Here is an 18,070-nt window from a genome sequence, read left to right as displayed (position 1 = left end):
AGACAGTTATGATCAAACACAACCTTCAAAACGGTGTAAAAAAAACCCGTTGAAGTTACTAATTTCTGAAGATTGCTTACACTTTTATTTGCAGCCAGGCGGGATTCAAGAGAAGATAAGAGCCTGTTGGCTTCAGCATAAATTATAAAAAACACTGTAACTTTAATGTTGAGGAACCTCTCCCTTTCTCAAAGACTGGCTACATTGGAAACTAAATTGTATATAGCTTTGTTTAATGCTAATAACATTGCCTGCTCAACCTTGACTAGAAAGGTTAGGTTACAAAGAAGAAACCTCATTATCCCATAGACTGATCACATCTTCGATTTCACATCTTTGGTTGAATCTTTGAAAATTTTGCACTGGGCTGCTAATGATTATTATGGTCCTTCTTCACTTGTCAGGAAGATCAACTTCAAGAGATAAGAGGATTTATAAAACATATGTTCACCACAAAAATCAATGCAGCAGAACTTGCTTGAGAGAAAGAATGGATGCTTTTCTGGAGAGCTGGCTCAGATTCCCTGGTTAAGCAATCCAGGTGAATACTGCTCACTGGAGGTAACAGAAATGAAAGGGGGAAAAGTGAACAGTGGCCCATGCTGGAAATCATTAAATGTTCAGATTATGCAGAGTATACGATGGGTGGAATTTCATTATTAGTTTTAGATGTCAATTTGTATTCTGGATGTCTAAAGCTGTTTTGGTCTAGTATTACTTATTTAGCAATAGAAGTGTCAGTTTGCAGAGAAGGATGCCTAGGCAGAAAGAGAAGAAGGCAGGAAGATAATTTGTCAACTTAATCAATGGACAGAATAAAAATATTAAAAGTGGAATCAGGCTCTTATTCTAGCTAGTAACTTTAACTGAACTTACTAAGCTAGTTCTTAGGTGAACAAAATCAACTGAGATTAAAACAGCTCCCAGTTTAAGTGTGTGAGTGGGAAACGTGGTTCCTCACTAGGAAAATGCATCTCCAAAAGAGCTATTTGGGAAAGCCTTCCTCTAACCGAGCCTTAAGTAAGATAATGACTTCCACCAACAAACTGCCTGAGCTTATGATGCAGTGGCCTATGGCAGGTTAGGTGCCACCATAGTTGTTAACTTTCATGTTGAATTAGAAATAGAAGAGGAATTCCGTAAATCAAAGAAAATGGATTAGCCCAGAAGAAAGTCTCTCCCTCCTTCAAACAAAACTGGACAGTGAGGTCTTGCACTTCTGGGAACAGGTTGGTAAGTGGCTTGAGGGTATCCTTTTAACAAATGCAACAGACTACAAAAAAGGATGGTTGTGTTGCTTATATTATTGTCTGATTATTTCCAGATGTTACTTCATAGATTTGCAGCCTTGTTGAATTACTCTTGCATCTTAGCTTGTCTTTTTGTGCTAAGCAAGAAGAGTAAACAAGAGGACCTACATACAGAGTTCATAGCCTAGTACCGATTCTGGATAAGACATGTGTCTTCATACATTGTAAGATAATAGTGTAGCTGAAACCAATTAAGTTCTTGCCCATCATGTCACTAAACCAAAGAACTATTATAAGTTTGGTAAACTGCATAGAGAATTACAGTGAAACATTTGATTCTGCATTACAACTGATTTTAAAAGATTATCATGCAAAGCCAATACAGCACACAGGAAACAGTAATATCAGTAATTAGAAATAAACTAAAAGAATTGTTTTCTTAACTTAAAATCATTATTTATGAAATACCAATAAACAGTAAATAGGTTACCAATGGCCAGCTACAAATCTCAAAGGAGAAAATGCTTCTTATTTGCAGCAGCATCTATGCAGAAATCTATTCCTGCCTTAGTACTGCTCAACTGTGAATTTACTGTCACTAAGCAATGAATATAGAAGCCTTCCAACTGCTCATTGTGGCTTACTATTTACAAAGTTTATTTATAAACTCATTTTCATGCAGGTATAAAATACTAATTCCATGGACAAATACACATTCGTTCACCACTCTAAATTATATACATTGTATTTGCATCTAATATTCAGAGAAGTGCAAAGTCCACAGTGACGTAAATAACAACTTTTGTAAACTATTAGATGACGAGCTCTCAAAAGATATTAGTAACTGTATGATAATGTATTTTTTTGTATACTGCTGAAATCAAACATTTTTGCAGTAAAAGAACATACATTTCAGCTACATTCAAGTGATTATTTTATTACCATATATTATGTCGTACAAACTTTATTGGAGATGAGCAAGAGCGCAGCAAAACCATACCTTAACGCAAGAGGTATATTGCATGGTATGTGCAGGCATAGCAAAGGAGAGATAAGAACTGGAAAGAAAAACAAGCTAAGAAAACTTGTACAAAAATGGATAGTAATACTGACTAACACTGGGATATAATCTTACTTATAACAGACCTGAAGGGCTAATAGAGATCCAATTCAGAAACATCTGTGCACTGTAGCTACAGTTTGGTGCAGATCAAGAGTGCACTAATACAGTCAATGTTGTACGCATAAGATAATGCACAAAATACGCTGATATGCATATAAACAACTAATTTGTTTACAGTAAGTAGGGCAGCACAGTTGTAGTACTGCATCCTTGGCACTTAGTGATAGGACAACATGTATTTGGTTTAACTAAATTCATAAACAGGATATATACTGGTTTGTAAGATGTAAAACATACATTATCCCTTTGAACCTTCTGGATTTACAGCATTTTTCTAATTTTCAAGCTCAAATGCAAACATGATACACTAGCTAGAAATGGAAGACGTTTCAGATATTGGCTTAAAACAAGACCTTCAATAAAAAAAAAAAAGACAGAATCCATAAATTAATTCAAATGATATCAACTAAATCTGTAACTGATGTCTTGTGCTGAAAACAAAATCTGAAACGTTAAAAAAAAAAAACAACAAAACAACCTTGTAATAAAACCCAAAATGTCTTTATGGGCTTTTCCTGAACAGTAATTGCATCCTTAATGTCCCTTTCATATATGGTAATTTCACTTAAAAGAACTGCTGAAGTTATTCCTCTGAAAAGTTGTAACTGAATTAGAAGTTTGGCCTAGCATATCATATGACACAGAATGGAAGAAAATATGGTCTTCTTCAAAGAAAGCATGTTTCAGCTATGAAAGGATTCCAATTTTAAGTGATTGTCTTTGTATTAAATAATATTAACATCTGTCTAGAGGGACCCAATTTACTTTTGCCTGTTTTAAACAAACTGGCTAAATTGCCATTTTATATTATATATAACAAATGTACTAAAATTGTTCTTAACATATAATGATGTAACACTTTAACTGGTTTAAAATATTTTACAAAGACATTTTATTACATATGAACTATATAACACACAAGAGTATGAAATATTTTGAACATATACACATTTCTGTATTTTTCATGTAGATTATTATTTTGCACCAAACATTGGTGTCTGCAATTCTAACAATCCTCTCAGATAAAAACAAAACAAAACCCCAGAGTGTTTTCATGGATGTTGTTTTTTTTTTCCTGAAGATAAAACCTATCACAAGGAGAATTTCTCTAATGACTTTTTTCTTTTCCCAATTTTATATTTTGCACAAAGCTTTTAAAATGTTCAACATACATAGAAAGAATATCCTCTCCGTTTGTTGCAGTGCAATTTGCTAGGGATAAAGTTTAAACCAAAACTGACCCTTTCCCATTACGAACATTGAAAACTGCAGTCAAAGTAAACGTCAATGCCAATTGCTATTGAGATTCCTTTCCCCCTTAAAATGCAATCCTTTTCAATATCCATTTTAATGAAAGTATTTGCATAGAGCAGCCTTGTATTATTTCTAAAGAACATTATGAGCGTTTTAACACAAGATAAGGCACATGTTTTTCAGCATTAATAATCTAAAACTAATCCTGAGGATCTGCTCCTCCCCCTCAGCAAAATCTGCTTTTTTAATATACCCTGTATTACCTGAAGAAAGCAGAAAAGCAGTACAGAATAAACCAAAACTCTTTAGCTGAACTAAATTCAGAGCATTAGTAACTCCTGTTAATAGTGTAACTAATCCACAGATAAAGAATTAAATCATTCTCTAAACAAATTATCTTCAGGGGAAAAAAAATACAGCCAGTAGCACTGTAGATGTTAGATAAAAGTTCACATAATATGGATGACATTTATAGTGAGTTTTGCTAAAAATAAGCTCCCATCAGAAACAAGGTAGCTAAATTGTGAGGCACTTAAGGTTGACAAGAAAAGGAGGAATGCAAGGGGTCTGTTTCATAGAAAACCTGAAGTTGCATATCATATCCTTGTATTAAGCCTTCTATTAAAGTGCTAGAAATGGAGACTTAAAACAAAAGGATTTAAATATAAGTGATTAAAGAGCTTAGTATGCATTAAAATTAAGTGCTTTTGATTCTCATGAATTCAGAGCTTTTTAATAGTTTTTAAAAAATAAAGTCTGGAAATAATCCACATGTGAAATCATCTTCCCTGTGCCGTTGATGCTATTTGTAAAGTGCCCAATTGTTTTCTAAACGACAAAACCATTTGCCTTATCTTATGTTGTATAGCATGACATAGTCTGTAGTACATATGTAATCCATACTGCAATAACACAGTCAATCTGATGGAAAACAGCACAGGCATACTTATAGTCAGAAGTTTCAATTCCACCTGTCACTCTAAAAAGCCAGATCTTGGATTACATATCCACCAGTATATAGTGCAACCAACCTCATATTCTCAAAATGTAATTTAGCTGTTAAAGTCCAATGCTCAAAGATAGAATTATCAAGCTTTTCCTCAGAGCAGCCTGACGCCCAGACAAAATCACAGATGGAGCTCTAGGTCTGAATCACATAAATCCACTAGATGCCAAATCTGAGAAGGATCTGGGTTCTGTCGGATGATGAAGAGGCTGAAGATGTGCGGCAGTCTGTGTATTACTGATCACATCTAACTGAGAGGGATATGCTTCATTTATGTTTCCTCCATTGAAACCATTTTGGAACTGGCAGGAAAAAAGACAATATAAATGGTTAGTATGGGAAACCAATTTATTTATGAGTTTTTAAATATCCTCCTAATGACACAGATTGGATGAAAACATCTTAAAATACAATGAATAGCTTTAAAACTTTTTTTTTTTAATGATGAATGATGAGAGCAGTTAATTTGCATTAAAGTAGGGTCTGAATCATCAGTGAAACTTCCACTGACTTCAACATGGGTGAGTCCTACTTCTGCCTTAAAGTAAAGAAACTTTGCTATTACCTAAAGCATAATATAGTTTCCATTTGTAGAAAGTACAGTCTGACTGAGCACTCCTATTTTCCACATCCAGCTGTTACATTTTAAAAGCAACCTATTTACATATTTTCATGTCTGCAATGGGATCCAGGCTTTACAGCTCTTCCAGGAATGCACATGCAGTCCCATTAGTAAGCTGAAGTGTACTGCATTCAATCTGCAAGCTGAGCTGTCGCAGGGTGGGCTTTTTTGACAAACGGTCTTCATATTGACAACTCCAAGTAAGAGCAATGAATGGCTTTCATCAGTCTTGACATAATTGTCCATAGGATTATTTTAATCATCTGATGCAATGCTTCCTGTCATGCTATGGAAAAGTCACTTTATCTACAAAATGCTCCATTCAGTCATGGAAAGAAAATACAACAAAGTATTTTAAACATTTCCATCATCTCTTCAGGAGTAGCTTATATTTTTAAGTACTCATTCATTCAAGGTTTGTCCTTAAAAACATATTATACATGCATTCATTCATCAAAATATTCTGGGTTTTGGAAACTTCTTTGTTTTCCTTCTATGCAAACACTGAAATTTGGCTAATTGTGCACAGTTCTTCTAAGATTTTAACAAGACTATAACCATGTGAATTATGTTTTTAATCAAAGTTGCCATACTTTTAAAGACAGCTACAATAACATAAGCTAGAATAACTTCTGACAGAAGCAGACTGTTTCAATATTCTTCATTAACAAGATGAGCACGCTCATTAAAACTTCTAAGAAAGTTCTCAACACAGAATCTAGTACTTTGGAAGGTTTCTCCTGCTTAATAAAGAACATAGACCTTAAACAAGCAATCAAATTATCCAAGGCCTTTCTACCCTTCTCCATCACTGAAAGTGTTTTTAGACTACATTGGCTATGAACCTACCGCAATTACAAGTTAGACAGAAGGTCAAGGCAGATGACCACAATAGACCCTTCTGGCTTTCTAATCCCCTAGTCTTTTCACGTAGAAATCAATGGGAGTTAGAAGGCTGAGGAAAGGATAGCAATCATGGCTTGTCCAGCAACATCTGTCCTCTCTCCAGACTCCAACCGCTGATAGGGATGTCAGTGTGCTAAATCCAGCTACAAAGGCTGCCCTACTTTGGTTTGGCTCTGTGAACGTGGGCTCAGACTGTAGTATCCTATCTGCTTAGTCGCAAGCTTACTGAAGTTACCAATTAGCAATAAAATCAAACCTTAAGTTTATTATCATAAGCAGTGATACATTCCCCCTATTTACAATAAAGAAATATATATTATTTGCCACCATGGCTTTGGCATAGGTGATATTTTACAAGGTCACTTCAAGTGCAGCAGCTGTACTTCTGACTTACTAGTTCCCATGGGTTCACGTATTTTAAAGTTCATAAGTCCTCTGATAGAGGACTAAATACAAACTCTGTAATATAAGCATATATAAATATAGGGTTATCTTTCTCTGGAGAAATGATCTCTCTAGGTAAAAAAATGTTTCTATGTTAAAACATTTCTCAGCATAGCAGCTTTGGTTTTACACAGAGCCTTACTTTGCCTTCAATCTATAAAAATGTTCATTGGCAGATGTGACTAGAGGTCAAAACTGAGTACAGTCTGATACAAGAGATGATGGTTTTTTTCATGTGAGCAGTATATAGCAGTATGGCCTGCAAAAGTCAATGCTATTTGATTTAGGAACAAGCAGTCTCTTCCCATCCCCCACTGCACCCAGTTGGCATGCATAATTTTTGGACTCACGAGGACTTCGAGATAGCTATCAGCTCTCTACAATCACTCTTTTACAAAAGGGGTTGGGGGAATAATCCTTCCTTATCTCATCAAGAAGCATGCTCCTCTTTTAAGCTCATTTGGACAAATGTTCAGCAGTTCTCTTCTGAGGTAAACAGGAGCTAATGTGCACAACGGTAACATCAGTTCTACACCAGGCTGCTGCTTATGCAATGCTATCCAGATCCACACAGCATAGGTGTACCATAGCAAGAGGGGCTGAATTTGCTTCTGAACAACTTAAGTAAGGATAACTTTTCACAACATGGCCTTTGTTCATTTTTTCAGGACAAGCAAGCTAAACTCAATATTACCACTGCAGCACAGCATTCCAGTAAATATGAAGTAATAGACATATTCATTTATTGCATTCAGAGATGCCGTCATTCATTAGTCATTAAACTTTTTACAGATAGATGAGAAGAAAAAGTAAGCATGAAAATAACAACAAGGGAGCATAACAAAAACAATTAAGGCAACATAACAACAAAATAATCTACAAAATAAATGTATTTGAAACCAACCATTAAAAAGAAAGAAATGGAATTGCTTATGCACCAGCTGTTCAAAACTGATGCACCACACCAGTATAGCTTTCGTGAAAAGAATAATTCTATACTATTATAGGGATGAACTTGGATGACCCTGGAACTGCTTTGCAACCCTATTATCAAGCACTATGGAGGACTAATAACACTGACCACAGCCAGGCAACATACAGCCAAGCACTGTGCAAGCTTGTGCACTGCAGTTTGCCAAAGTCAATTCACGCTATTTCAGCCCTTGGGCACTCGGGCAGAAGCTATTCATCTTGCTGAACTGTCCTACATTTTTAGGTAAATTTCTGCAATTCTGCAATTATATTTTTTCCGCTAGTGAAGCAGTTTTGAAAAGGATATGTTTTGTATTTGCATTAAGCATACCGAAAAACTGGGTATGTTCTACTTGCATTCCTCACCTCTGTCTTGTGTAGGTTAAATGCTTATTAATACTTTAATTCTGTAAATGCTTATACATGTGCATAAGCATTTGTAGGATCAGTACTTTAGAACCTTAACTCATTGAGGTAAAAAGAAAAAAAAAAAGAATTGCAGCTCTGTACTTGAGCAGCATTAACACAAATAACTGGTACAATTTAAAGTACTTCAACAAAGGTTATTCAGAATCAGGAACTACCTTAATAATTGAATTTTTTTTTATTTCTAAGTTAATTTTACCTATGAAGAACAGTGCTTAAAACTGTAGTCTGTGCCACAGCCAGGCTCCTCTCTTCTCTGGCTTTTATTGTGCATTCTCCTTCGCACAATGTGAAAAAGGTCCAGCTCATCTACTGTGAATATAATTTTTTCCTGCTCTTTTGTGTTCAGCAGAGATTTAGAGAACAAACTGACTTTCACTTAGGGTAATATATTAAAATATTTTTGCAATATCATTGTGTGTAGAAATGCAATAGTTCATAATATTTCATGCTATTTATGTGATATTATAATCTGATACTTTAAGCAATCCTAAAATCATCAGAGAAACTGAGTAGCTAGAGAACACTAAAATTTTAAAACCAAGATATTTTTCTGGATCCTTACAACATATTTTATGAAAATGAATGTGCCAGACAATATTACTGACATTTTTCCACTCCTCTAGAAAAGGTACATAAGCAAATTCCAAGCTTTTGACCAATCTGCTTTTCTTTTGCTCCTACTGGGAAAATTACTGGTAGGTACAACAGACTAGTTCACTCACTCTTGCTTTAATACTGCCAAAGAGAGCTACCAGGCTGCGGATACATGTACATAAAAACTTTACCAAATGCAACTGATGAATGAATAAAGCAAGGACATTCACACGCTGCTAACTCATCAATTTCAAACTCAGTGATTCAATTATGACGAACTCGGCATCCTGGTAGCCACCTAAAACATTGAAAACATGATTCAAAATGCAAGCAATGTAGCAATGCTGTTTACCTTACCTTGTCCAACAACGTTTGTTGACTTGCCATCATAGGATCATATTGCATTTGATCCACGCAGCTGGGCTGTGCTTCTTGTGTGCACTGGTACATAGAAACAGCGCCTGCATAGCATGTTTGAGGAGTTAGCATAACCGACTCAGAGTTTATCCCACACTCATGATTTTCAGGGACTTGCTGCAAACAGTTGAGGAAATCCTCCAAGTTGGACGAAGCAGAGTAGGTCGATCTGTCAAAACCTGCTACAGGGAAATCCATTTGAGCAAAATTAGAAAGCTGTGGCATCATCGCTGGGGGTTGTTTGTAAGGAATAAACTCTTGCCTACATGCATAAGGGGAAGTGTTTACTTCTGATTTGTAAGAGAACTCAGATGTAGTGGCATGCATGCCAGGGAATACATATTGCTGGGGCTGCTGCTGCTGCGAGCAGCTAAGAGGCATGCTGGTGTCAGAGCTCCAATTTGTGAACATCCCATTGACTTGCATATGTTTCATCTTTTGACAGAGCTGCTGCTGCTGCTGCTGTTGCTGCTCCATGAGCTGTTTCTGGTGCTGATGAAGCTGATGTGGATCTAACTCTTGCTGTACCAAGCAACCTTCATTCTGGACCATGGGCTCCTGCTGGTTACAGCCAGAATATAAGAAGTCAGACTTATTTAAGGAATCCTGAACATAAGTCAGGATTTCATCAGTTATGTCAATGTCCCCAATATCATCCACACCAGCTAATTCAGTTTTAAAAAACTCCTCATCCTGCTGAATACACTTTAGGTCTTCAAAGTCAATACCCAGATTTTTCATGATGCTGTACAAATCGCTGGTTTTGTTATCTTGAAAGAGTGCTGCACTGTCTTCAGGAAGTGGAATAGTACTGTCCTGGGAACACTCCATTAGCTCCCGTTTGAGAACGTTGTGATTTCCAGCAGGTAGGAGATTATCCGTCCAGCTGCTGCTAACACCACCACCCAGTTCATCCCTGCTGTCTGCAAAGAAGTTCCGCTCAAAGGAAAGTTTATGTGATGCTGGAGGGCAGAGATACACAGACTCATCTTGCCTTAACATGGCACCTAGGAGGGAGTTTGGATCCACAGAATCATTGTGTAGCGTTGCTTTGGCTCCTTTTCCCGTCGTGCTTTTATTCTTCAGCTGAGAGGGATCCACAAGGCTCGACATAGGGAAAGATACCTCATATAACACAGCCTCACCAGTGGCAAACATGAAGGGCAACTTCATGTTACGCTTCCGTAGATGTTCTGCCCCTTCTTCATCTCTGAAAATAAAACAGATATATAGCATAATACTGCAGTACTAAACAGTTACTGTAATCTTTTTGTCCCCTGGAATTAATATTAAAAAAATGAACTATTCTATTTGTAGGCATTTTTCAAATTCCTGGCTATTCCAGCTCAACTTGGCTGAGTTAAACCAAGAGGCAGATTATGAAATAAGGAGCTTATGACTGTAATACCACCTTTACATATTACATTTGTAATTAAATCTAGATAGCATACACCATTCTCTGTGCATTATCAGCTGAAATGAAAAAAGTGGGCTTTGCTCCATGCATTATGTTTTTCTTGGCATAGCAAGTAAATGAATACTTCAATACTGAAGTATCTCTTTTCCTCCATTTTACAGACTCCTTAGCAAAAATTATTTAACCTATATATGTTAACCTATGTATAATAATGCTGAATTCCATATTATGTAGAATTTAATTCAACACCATTAAGGACTTATTTTCTTTATGTTATCTGTTGTTTCTTCTACACAATTGCAGTTGGATTTCTTAACTTTTGCTAACGGGGATACTGAATTAAAATAGGTTGGATGGAATAACTTGGTGCTTGTACTGCTGCTCTTATTCTTTATATGAAATCAAAATGTCTAAAGTTTTACACATAAAAGACTATGCCACATAAGTAGTGAAATATCAGAATTCTTTTCAATGTTTGCAGGCAAGCTGAAAGAGGTTTTCTTTTTGGAGTTCAGGATTTAAAGGGGGGTTGTTTAAAAATAATTTCTTTCTGAATATAAACAAGCTCAAAAGTTTTCAGTTTTTGAAGTATACTACTTTATGCGGTGATGACTTACGTAAGAGGTCTTTGAGTAGCAATGATGTAATCCGGTCTTCCATTTTTGTAGACAAGACGTGCATTTGCCTGTACCCAGGCCCATCGATTTTCTTTGGTTAGAAGCCTAAATACAGTCATTCCACTTTCACCTGTCTTCATCACTAGAGTTAAAGAGTAAGCATACCATTTACTGTCCAGTGAATAAAAATAGGAAAACCTGGCATGTCATGAAATAATCCCATTTGTAGAGCAATTTTACAAATCTCATGTCCTCAATCATCCATTGCTGTGTGGCACTAATGTATTCCTAGTGAAACAGGATGATCCACCACTTTAAGATGTCTACTTTAATTTACTGGTAAAATAAAAGCTAAAACTGCAAGCAATTGTAACACATCCACTACAGATTGGCAACATCCTATATTGAGCTTCATCCATTATTTCTGCAATAACAGAAATTAATACATACTAGAACATGTAAATGACAAAAGCCTAAGTCTCTTTTAGATCTGAAAAGTGACTATTACTTAAGAAATTAGAAAACATATTATCTCTGAATCCACTTCTTTCACATTTTGACTGGTTAATGCAGAGGTACTTCAAAATCCATTATTTTTCACTCACACTATTACTTCACTAGCAATGCTTGATAAAGATAGTACATTTTTGTTGCACGTTGGTGAAAACACTGCATTTCTAGACAGAAAAATTAAATAAAAAAATTATTAGGAAAGTTTAAGAATCCTAACCAAGAATAATCTTTGCTACAATACTTCTTTTTTATCTTAGCATCAGAAATGGAGCAAAACCAGTTTTAAGACAAAGTTTCAACCCAAAATTTCAAACCGAAGTTTCATTCCATTCTATTCTGGAAATATTTTCTTTCTTATTCTTTACCAAACAAACAAAACTACTGATAGGCAACAGTGACTGAGCTATACCTGAAACTGAAAACCTGCTTAATATAGGTTGAGAACTAATCTACTGAGAGGGGTTATTTAATTGTATATAAGGGGACAAAAGAAAAAACAGTTTTTCAAGAGAATTCAGTAGAAAGAAGAAGCAGCACCAAAATATCCTGAAGATGCTTCTGTAACTTCCAAAGACAAATGTTACAGCTAACAAAATGTAGTCCACTAAACAGTTACATATCAGATAGTTGATACCTATTTCCTTAGCTTAAAACATTATATTTCTCTCCTTAAGTTGTTACTTAGACCAAATCAAGCTGCCAAGAATCAAAACCAGAAATGTATAGGAAACTAGCATGCTAAATCAGGATTAATTTCTGTTAAAAACCTTACACTCATATCAAAAGAAAAATGCTTTATTTAACTTCCTAACAGGACAGCTATCTTTGAAATAGTCCCTTTGCCCAAAGGAAGTCGTAGAAATAGCAGAAGTCGGGTTGAGCGGAGAAGGAAGCAAGAAGAACAAGATGTGACAGAAACTGGACTATATAACCTAAAAGGGTCTAGATAGGAATATTAAATATTTCTTCATCCGGTATAAGTTTTTATATGGAGGAAAAGATCACATAAAATGTATAGTGTTATTTTTGTTAATGACTACTTTTTTTTCTTTTTTTTAAAGACCACTTCATAGTATTTTTTCAGTATGAATAAAACCCATGCTTTGATTTTTCAGCCTTTCTTAGGGAATGAAGCTTACTTCGGACATGATTTTCAGCACAATAAAGCATATCAGCTGCATGAACAAACTGGTATCCTGTTCCTCTCATACACAGCTCTGCTTCAGTGTATCCCAGGACAATCTTTCCTCTGGAACATAAAAACAAAAAATTGCAACCCTGCTGATGAACCAACTCACAGAATGAATGCCAAGCAAATTAATTATGGCTAGAACATTTCAGACGCAAGTGCTTGCTACATTTTGTTGCAATATCGATTGTATGCGGAAACATGACAGTTCTAATAAAAAATACAGGTAACAAAATAAAATTTTTACTAGTCCCCCAAGTTGCCTTCAGTGACTAGGAATGGGTTCACAAAATTATTAGATCATTTAAAAAAAAAAAAATATGTCTACAGTTCAGCTGGACTCTTAATTCTATACTTTTGAATATATTCACTTACAGCAGGCAGTTCCCATTTGTTGCAATGAAAGACACTGTTTAGTCCTATTTCATAGCATTTACCTAGAGGTGCTTGCATGTAGAATTAAGTAGGGGTTTAACTTTGGTTATCTAAAGCTTCTCGCCTAAATTAGTATTTTTGGTAGCTTAAAATTCAAAAAAAGGTGTATCTCAGAACTACATCCCTTTTACTATTGAGTGGTTTGGGACCCCTGAGTTTGCATTTAAGCTAAGATATGCCTCAGAGGAGCACTGGCAATAGAGTTATATTTGACCCTGGTAGCTAAAATTAGAGTACTATACTAGAGGTCAGGGAGATGAAGAACTTAACAGCATTTGTGTGAGCACTATGAGATTCATGATAGAATGAAGTAGTCAAAAAGAGACTAAAACAGGATTTGGAACAAAGAAATGGAGATCCAAAGATGCGGGTGGGGGTAAAGTTAGGGATGCGGAACAATTACACAGAAGTATAAAACGTGACAAAAAATGAAGGTTTCGAGTGAAGCATAATAAAAAAAAAAAACAGAGGAAAGAAAGGCTTGTGTTAACATTTTGTTAACTTTTACTTGTATCAGTTTATAGAACCCAAGAAAAACATTTTAGTTTATCAGTAAACAGAATACTGAACAATTTGACTCTACGTTATCCTATCAGTAGACATGGAAATCCATATGAGAGATTCCACTGAAAATGAGTCTGAAAGCTGAAAGCATTATCAGTGAAAAATAGCAGGGAGGGAAGAAGGAAGGAAGGAGGCCAGAAGCTCTACTTTTGAGAAAGAAGCATCTTAATGGGCTTCTTGCCATGTTGATGCATAGTTACATTATGCTGATCTAGTAATGCAATAGTGTTTCCATTTTTTACATAGGGAAAAGAATAGTTTGGAAATGGGTAAAAGTCATAGTATAAAAAAGGACTTCATTTGTTTATTCTGAAGTAAATAGCATTTCCATTGTATTTTACAACTATTTGAACAGAAGGAGAAAAAATACATGTTGAAAAAAATGAAACACTTGTTCTATCAGTTCTAAAACCAAATTTCAACCAGATTTAAACATTAAAATTCTTCCCTAATTCCTTAGTACTCTGTCTTTTGGGGGTCTTGTTTTGGTTTTGGGGGTTTTGGCTTTTCTTTGTTTTGGTTTGGTTCTTTAATGATTGAGAATCAGAAAGCAATATGCCCTTTTAAGGAAATACAGTATAACAATCCCATTTCTCTTTACTTACTAGCAGGGCTGAAAAGAAAAATCCTGAGTTCCTAAACAATCATCAGTATTGACAGAAACAGTAGCCAGCTTTATATTTCAAACACCTTTCTCATCAGCAAATTATTAGAATATTAATCAGAATAATTTACACTTACTTTGCATCACAGCCAGTAGGTGTGAAATCCAGTTTGTGTTTAGTTCTGAAGATGAAGTTTTTGGTTCGTATCTCAAGGATAGATGGTGGCTGCAGGGGAGTAGCTACTGCAAACAGAGCAAGCTGAGGAGACAATGTAGCACCATCCTTCCCTTTCTTGTTTTGTCCATGGAGAAACTTTAATCGTCCTTGAAAATTCATAGCCTTAGGATGAAGAAAAAAGTAATTGTTATGTGTTGGAGATATTTAAGAGTAAGATATTTCTGTTGTTATTAAAAAAAATATGTTTTTTTTTTAAGACCCATCAGATTCAAGCTTTGTAGCATGCCACACACAAAACTTAGCTAACAAGTACAGAATACTGTTGTTATACCCCTGAGCACGTCACTCTGAGATCTACTAATAAACTCACTGGAAAAAGAACTAATGGGAAGGTTGTTTTGTAAAACAAACCCCAAATGTGTAATAGCAAATGCCAACTGTATCTTCTAATACTCTAGTGAACGTGGCATTAAACATACGTACAATTAACATAACATTATTTCTCTTCCATTTCTGTCAGCCATTAGTATAAGGTATGCAAATGTGTACAATTGCAAAATCCTATATAATCAACTCTATTTGTAAGAAGTCACCTAGAGGGTGATAAACCTGTATTTATTCTAAAATCTACAGCATTGACAAACAAAAAATAAATGTATTAAAAAGAGCGAGCACAGACTTTCCCACGTAAAGGAAAACTATGGTTCTGTTAATTATGACTTATTGCATCTCAAGATACCCAACAGAAAATAATCTTTGTAATGCTTTTTTATCTGCAAATCACACAGTACTTTACAAAAGCAGATGCTTATTCTTATTGCACTGAGGAAACTGAGCCATGAGAAATGTGAGAACTGGTTGTAACAACATGTCGAAGGGGACACATTTGGTGTCTCTAACTGAAACATACTGGTTCAAGCAGCTCAGACATCTACGGAGACTTCAGAAATTAAGTTGCTGTACATATTGTAAGGATAATGCAGATTTCCAACTTGCAAGCATATGTGGAAATTTTTACATAACTCCATACTCACCAGGAACCCAGATGAATTATCCAGGAGGCATCGTAACCTGCAGATGAAATTCCTTTCCATAAAGGAAGAATTCTCTGGAGGAAGTTGGTCTGGGTTATAATAGGTTGCTGGCTGTGAAAAGCCATTATCTCCTACAGGAAAGGATTATTTATAAGGATTATTTTTAGAAGAACACCTAGTGAAGGCTATCTATAACAAATCATCTTCCATCTCATAAACAAAGCATTAGGTCATGACCCGAGCAAGAACAATGTAAACTGGAAACATCCTCAGAACCTATACTGATTATAACACTAGGTTAAGTATCAGTTCTTCTGATGGAATTATGTTTTACAGGCTATGGTATTAGAAAACAAACTGGATGCAAGTTATTTTTTTTAAGTGGTGCTTTTTGGTGTTTTGTTTTGGGTTTTTTGTTGGTTGTTTTTTTAATTTATTCATTATGTTTGTCAACAATCTAGATTCTGAATCAGTTGCAGAGAGCAAAGTTCTCAGCAGAAAGCACATTTCTGCAATGGCAGGATCTGCAAAAAGGCACAGTAACTATAGGAACTGAGTATTCAAACGCTCAGTAGATGGTATCAGACTGTGAAACTGTTACTTTCCAGACAGCCAGGTGAAAGATGTAGCAGTAAAAAAAAAAAGAAGCATCTTTAAGAAGCCGCCACAATAAATCAATGTGAGTACTTTCTCTAATGGATGCACACCCCCGCCCCCACCCCCCCCACTAAATAGTGAAAATATTTCTGGGCTGTGCTGATCAAGAAAACACCACAGTTACCTCTCCAGAGGAACCTGGAGCACTTCTGTTTTGTCGATTTTGTGGTTTGGGTTTTTGCTGTTGTTGGTTGGTTGGGTTTTTTTAATTTTTAAACCAAACAAGACTCCAAAACATGATTGACAACTAGGATAACAACATGATATTCTTCTGCCACTTCAAGACAAGTATTTGCTGCTAAGTGGCATTTAGAAAACAGACTTAAACATTTGGAATATAAAGTAAAACCAGAAGGTAAATCAATAAACTTCTGATAGAATACATATGTTCTGCATGAGACTACATATACAGAGATACCAGAGCATGTCTACTCACAGCAAATTTAGCAAAATGATATTGTTTGTAATACATATAAAAAAACCACAAACTGGTAATTCCCTAGGAATTCATACACATAGAAACCTAAGAAAAACCAGTGTAAAATGCTATTTTAGAGTGCTAAACCCTCTGTAATTTAAAAAAAATAGTCCATATACTCTGAGAGAACCGACTGCCACACACAGACAGAAGAAGAATACAGATTTTAAGGAAGAACCCATATTGACCTTCCAGACTTGGAGATGAAGCCAGGGAGAGCATGTCAATCACATACCACATTATGTTCTCTGGAACATAATTTTATCTCTTGGACAGCTGGAAAAACTTACAGATAGGCTAGGTGGTTTGTACAATGGCAAATCAAACCCAAAGGAAAACAAATCATGACCAAAAGCCAGTTCAATTTAATCTCCTATTAGTTGAAGGGACCGAACTGGAGTCAAATCAGATTGCTGATGGCTCACCCAGAGGCCTTGCAACCTAAGGCCATATAAAGCCAACAAGAATGCCAAGTTATCCTGCTTTTCAGATAAAATCAGGAGATACCTTCCCCCCCCCCCCCCCCCCCAAAAAGAACTGCTATGCAAGGTCAATTTTTGCTGAACAAACTTCCAGGTATGGAGAAAAAGGGTCCTAGCTGATAGTGTGTATGAAAAGGGATAACCTGAAATTACAGCCATCTACAGTTCTGCAGATTTTCATACACAGTATGGTGGCCAAAGCCACCATTATGAGCCTATCCCACAGGTACAGAAACTCAGATACTTGTAAGTCCAAGATAGTTACCACCTAAATTTGATATTAGAAAATAAAAAATTCCCACACTTGCCATATGGATGGTTCTCAACAGACAAAAGCAAACTTACTTCCTTACTTCCTACTGCTGCAGATTTTTTTTTTTAATTGCCTAATTACCAGGGAGAATTTTCAACACTTCTGAAGCGCTGCTTCAGAACGAGGTGCTGAAATGGGTTAGATGCTCTCTGAAGAAGCAATGATTATGCAGAAAGGCTATCAAAAGAAACAGCTTGCAAATCCCAACTCTTCTTTCAAAAATGTCTAATCTGACATCCTTGAGAATCCCTGCATATATATTACTTGAGGTCTCCTTAAAACGGTTAATACACCGCACGTATCAACGTTTGCGTTTCACAAGTATCAGCACCGAGGAAGCCACTAGAATACTTTTTTTCCCCCCCCCAAGCAATCCCAATATTTGTGTTCCTTTTCTATTGCCACAACTTTATTCCTGCAAGACCAGCTACTACTGAGAAAGGTACTGGCTAGCGAGGCCAAAAGAAAATTGATATCAACAGTTGGCTACTGTCAGGAAAAGAGCTGATTGG

At 35.9% G+C, this 18,070-nt stretch overlaps 1 protein-coding gene across 1 annotated transcript in view; it reads right to left on the bottom strand.

Moving 5' to 3' along the window:
* Positions 1-1,289: 1,289 nt before the first annotated feature.
* AHR (aryl hydrocarbon receptor) overlaps positions 1,290-18,070 on the bottom strand; it is a 66,008-nt gene continuing 49,227 nt past the window's right edge. Inside the window, exons 6-11 of the mRNA XM_075050289.1 lie at positions 15,629-15,759; positions 14,554-14,756; positions 12,764-12,873; positions 11,112-11,253; positions 9,018-10,287; positions 1,290-4,995 (exon numbers count right to left, since the gene is read on the bottom strand). Of these exons, the coding sequence (XP_074906390.1) occupies positions 4,840-4,995; positions 9,018-10,287; positions 11,112-11,253; positions 12,764-12,873; positions 14,554-14,756; positions 15,629-15,759 (2,012 nt within the window). The 3' untranslated portion in view covers positions 1,290-4,839. The remainder of the gene's footprint in view (positions 4,996-9,017; positions 10,288-11,111; positions 11,254-12,763; positions 12,874-14,553; positions 14,757-15,628; positions 15,760-18,070) is intronic.

Source organism: Buteo buteo, chromosome 2 (genome assembly GCF_964188355.1).
Source record: "Buteo buteo chromosome 2, bButBut1.hap1.1, whole genome shotgun sequence".
Lineage (NCBI taxonomy): Eukaryota > Metazoa > Chordata > Aves > Accipitriformes > Accipitridae > Buteo > Buteo buteo.
The sequence above is the reverse complement of the archived record's forward strand: the minus strand, read 5'-3'. Positions and strand labels throughout refer to the sequence as shown.